At 34.8% G+C, this 4,447-nt stretch overlaps 1 protein-coding gene and 1 long non-coding RNA gene across 2 annotated transcripts; both read right to left on the bottom strand.

Moving 5' to 3' along the window:
* Positions 1–357: 357 nt before the first annotated feature.
* Positions 358–2,691, bottom strand: LOC122148515 (reticulocalbin-2-like). Its single transcript, XM_042774703.1, has 3 exons — positions 2,622–2,691; positions 761–903; positions 358–670 (listed from the first exon to the last, which is right to left on the bottom strand). Exons 1-3 carry the CDS (start codon positions 2,689–2,691, stop codon positions 527–529), a joined length of 357 nt encoding a protein of 118 aa, XP_042630637.1. The 3' UTR covers positions 358–526.
* Positions 2,692–2,694: 3 nt separating this feature from the next.
* Positions 2,695–3,421, bottom strand: LOC122148655. Its single transcript, XR_006162528.1, has 3 exons — positions 3,352–3,421; positions 2,811–2,944; positions 2,695–2,732 (listed from the first exon to the last, which is right to left on the bottom strand). It is a non-coding gene; the product is annotated as an uncharacterized LOC122148655 (long non-coding RNA).
* Positions 3,422–4,447: the final 1,026 nt, after the last annotated feature.

Here is a 4,447-nt window from a genome sequence, read left to right as displayed (position 1 = left end):
GCAAATTTGTATTTGATAATTTTTTAGTTCATACTCAGAATGATTTTATTATAATTAAAAAATACATACACATAATAATTCACGACCCTTCCTTGCCAGAATGGTTGTTTAACATGAGATGTTGGATGTACGACTGTACGGTGGGTGGGGCAAAACGAAGAGAACGGGCGGCGGATGTTGAAATAGGGGGCAGACAAAAAACAACTGGAAGATATATATCTATATAGAAGAGATAGATATGAGATTAATAGATAGAGACTAGATCTAATATACCTATAGTTATTTTTGTGGGGGAAAAAAAAAAAACCTGTACATATGGAAAGTTTTGTGTCGAATTGATTTTCATTGATTTTTTTAAACTCAGCATCATTACATTATTTCTATGCTAATATTTTTTGCAAATCAAGATGCAGGGCTGTGTAATATTAGTGTACCAATTACATGTCATCTAATAAAAATACATTTGTAAAAACTCAAGTAGTCTTTCTTTGTGCCAACAAAAGAGCTATTTATAAGTTTCCAGCTATTACAATTCATCATGTGGCACATGAAGCTGTCTGCCGTAATCGGTCACTTCACTGTTCATGAAAGTGTCTTGGTTTTTTAAAATCTCCGTCTCCGAGAGCCTTCCATCACCATCTTGGTCCATTTCCTTGATTAGATGAATAGCCTGTTCAACATTCAAGAAAAAACAAATATTTAGAACAACTTGTTAAGGATGTAAAAAATACATTGGAGGATGAACGGCACTTTGACTGACTTCTTCTCGTGCTGAGCCATAGCTGTTGGGAGCGACCCAGCGGAGCTGTTCATCCCTGTTGAGTTTACCATCTTTATCCTGGTCATAGAGATCTTTAAAGCGAACCGTTTCCTCAACCTCCCACTGCGAAGGCTCTTCCTGCTCTTAAATACAGACAAGCAAACTTATGTTTCTGATAATAATTTACCACTCTCCTATAAAAAAAAATCAAGATTCTAACATCTCTCATAAATTCCTGTATAGCAAACTGCATGTAAAGTGTGTGATTGATATGAAGGATTGCACAATATATTGGCAACCAATTAAGGGTTTAATCGCCTGCTATTAGAGATTTTTTGGAATGTATCAGTATTGGTCACTGGTTAATTGTGCAATATTTATTTTCCCCCTTTTAAATTTTCTCTTTCTCCTACAAAAAATGCTAATTCATTTAATAATAAAAACTGGTAAATGTAAGGTTTTAGCAAATCTAAATAATAGTGGTTATTCTCCACACGTATCATAATAACAAACCTTTGCCTGAGATCTCTCCAATGAATTCACCATCCAGCTGATGACTTAATCCCCAGCTTTATTAATCCAGTCATATTCAGAAAAAGCACATCTCTCCAATGGTAAACCTCACTAAAAAACCCAACAGCGCCTAGCTAACCACAAATGCTTAATCTCTAAGCATAATTAATGATTTACCCACTGCAGAAGCGTTATTTTTATAATATACTTACAGCCATGTGGATCCACCCTCAGACGGATGGTAAATGCAAGGGAACTCATTTAAGAAGTTTCATGGGCCCACATTAGGCCATCCATTAGCGGCAAATCAAAACGTCTTTTTTTTTTTTTTTTTTTTGTGCACTCGCATCTTAGTATGGAGCTTGTGGAGGGGATAAAAAAACCATTTTCTGTCTGTTTCCAATCATACGCAATACCCTTTTCTTTGCTGTTTGTTCCACATTATGAAGTGTTTATTTTTTAATTTTTTTTTTTTTATTTATTTTTTTTTAGAGAACCTTCCTCCTCTGGGTCTTCAGAACAGCGTCCTACATCAACTCTTTTCCACAGTATGAAGTCCCATCACTGCAAGCCATTTGTATTCCCCCCACGTCCCAATATACCCACCATCACTGTTGGAGGGCAAAACCTCAGGGAAGCGTTTCTTTCAGCATCATCCAGCGCAATCTCCTGTACACAAAACCCTCTGTATCCACAATGTGATTTCCTCTAGAAGCAACAGAGAATGTTTTTTAATTTCTAACACTGACTACACCAAAAGTTTGGGGTCAGGTTAAACTTGTTTTTTTTTTTTTTTTTTTTTTTTTTTTTAAAGAAATTAACACTTTTATTCAGCAAGGACGCATTAAAGACGGTAAAGGCGGGGGGGGGCGATTTTACAATGTTACATAATATTTATATTTCAAATAAAATGTTCTTTTTAGTTTATATTCATCAAAGAATCTTGGAAAAATGCATAATGTTAAGAAATAAGAAATGTTTCTTGAGCAGCAAATCAGCGTATTAGAATGATTTCTGAAGGATCATGTGACCAGGAATACATTACCTTTTAAAAACTATTAAAAAATAAAACTACTTTAAATTTTAAACCTTAATTACATTAAAATTTAAACCTTAAGTAATTTTATTATGTATATGTTTACTATTCCCAGTATTGCTGTTTTCCCCCCCCCCCTCCCCCTTTTTTTTCCCCCCCCTTTCCCTCCCCCGAACCCGGCCTGAGCATTAGAGACATTTTTTTTTTTTTTTTGTTTTTTCAAAACATTAAAACAATCTTACTGAATGCTAGTTTAGACACACATCTCATGTGCACATGATAATGCTAGCGGTCAATCAAATCAGAACTGACCCGCGAGTGAAAGGTATTTATCAGAGTTGGTGTCGATCTTCTTCACTATCCTCCCTCCAGTCAGGAACATATTTGCTGAGATGGGCTGAGTTTCTGTATTTCATCTTTGTCCTGAAGAACAGTGAGAGTGAGTTGGTAGAATGAAACAGGATAAATAACTGATATTAAGAACCATATTGCTGCTGATACCTCAGAGCCAAGGAACATATTTGCATTATGTTCATGGTTATGTTTGCCTAAATGATCCTCTCGGACGACTTGGTTTCCAGTTACTCCTGATGCACAACAAACCATCAGCAATAGGAGAGTTGTGTATGTAATCTCTAAACCAGATAAACACAAACAAAGACAAATCAGGCCCCATCATTGACAAGATGGTCTTAAGTGCCCTCTTGTGATGGGATGGGGTACACATTTTCATGTCAAAGCATCTTACAACACTCTCATGGTTAGGAAAGAGTATAACAAAGTAACAAATCATTGCAGTCTATAGCCAGAAAGTGTATTTAAATAAATAAAATAAAAATACCTATACCGTATTGTAGGATCTCATTTAGTGGTATGATGAATATCTGATATTGTGGGACGCGCTTAAGTGTGCGTCGCCGAAAGCCATTACAAAAACGTCGAGACATGCAAATTCGTGTCGAAATTAACACTCTGCTAACTTTTTATTTGAGGCAGCCATGGGAAGAATCCACCATACGTATTTAAGAAACAAAGCACTTACTTTTGAAAGGCTGATCGCCAAAGTTTTTCAGCTGAACATGTTGCCATGGTTCGCTCCAGTCATCTGGACTCTCACTCTCAGTGTTCCTGTGGCTGTACGACTGATTTGTTACACTGCCCCCGTGGAGGACTGGAGACACGCGGAGACTGGCAGTACATAAACAAATTAAATCAAAGTTTAAATAGCAAACTCAAAATTTATATTTTCACTTATTTTTTATATATTTTTTTTCATTACATTAAGCAAACATATATGCCATTGGTGTATTAATAAATTTTTTAGCCAATAACAAAGATTACATGAAAAAACAGAAAAAAAATAAAGAAACTAGAGTAAATCCAGATGAACTCAGGCAACGTCTTCCAGAGGCTAGCAGTACCTTTCCTGCTAAGGTGCGAAAGTAGCTACTGTGAAAAGTTTAGAGCTCTTGCAAAAAAGAAATTACTTCAGAAGGGATAAAAAGATTCAAAAATAATGTCATAAAAATATTTTATTATCAATTAACTTCTATTAACTAAATCAAATCAATATTTGGTGCGACCACCCTTTGCGTTTAAAATATTTTTGTTTTGTCCTAGGTACACTAGTACATAGTTTTTCAGGTAGTTTTGTATGGACGGTTTCTTCAAGTTCTTACGATTGTGTTAAAACATTAAATTAAAGTTTGAAATCATTTTTAAATTTGGTTTTATATTATATATATATATATATATAGATATTATATATATATATATATATATATATATTATTTATTTATTTTTAAGTTATTTATTTGTTTTTATTTATTTGTTTTTCAAAGGAAATACATTTTGACAAAAGCAAGTAATGGAAAGGAATGACGCAAATAAAATCGCATAGCATATAAAAATACATCTCGTTATCTGTGAGGGGTAAACTACAAAATGTCAACACTAGTACAGAAGCAGGTTAAGTTCGGGATAATACATGCGATATAAATACTTTGAATATTATAACTGTAGTGCCATCGATGCGCTGTTTAGACTCCGACACAACAGAGTGGTGGATGTTTCTGAGCGCCAGGATGTCGCTGTTTCTCTGTAATCCTTCCACCTGCTCTCTCCATAGCAGGAACTGC

Source organism: Cyprinus carpio, chromosome A18, assembly GCF_018340385.1.
Source record: "Cyprinus carpio isolate SPL01 chromosome A18, ASM1834038v1, whole genome shotgun sequence".
Taxonomy (NCBI): Eukaryota; Metazoa; Chordata; class Actinopteri; order Cypriniformes; family Cyprinidae; genus Cyprinus; species Cyprinus carpio.
The sequence above is the reverse complement of the archived record's forward strand: the minus strand, read 5'-3'. Positions and strand labels throughout refer to the sequence as shown.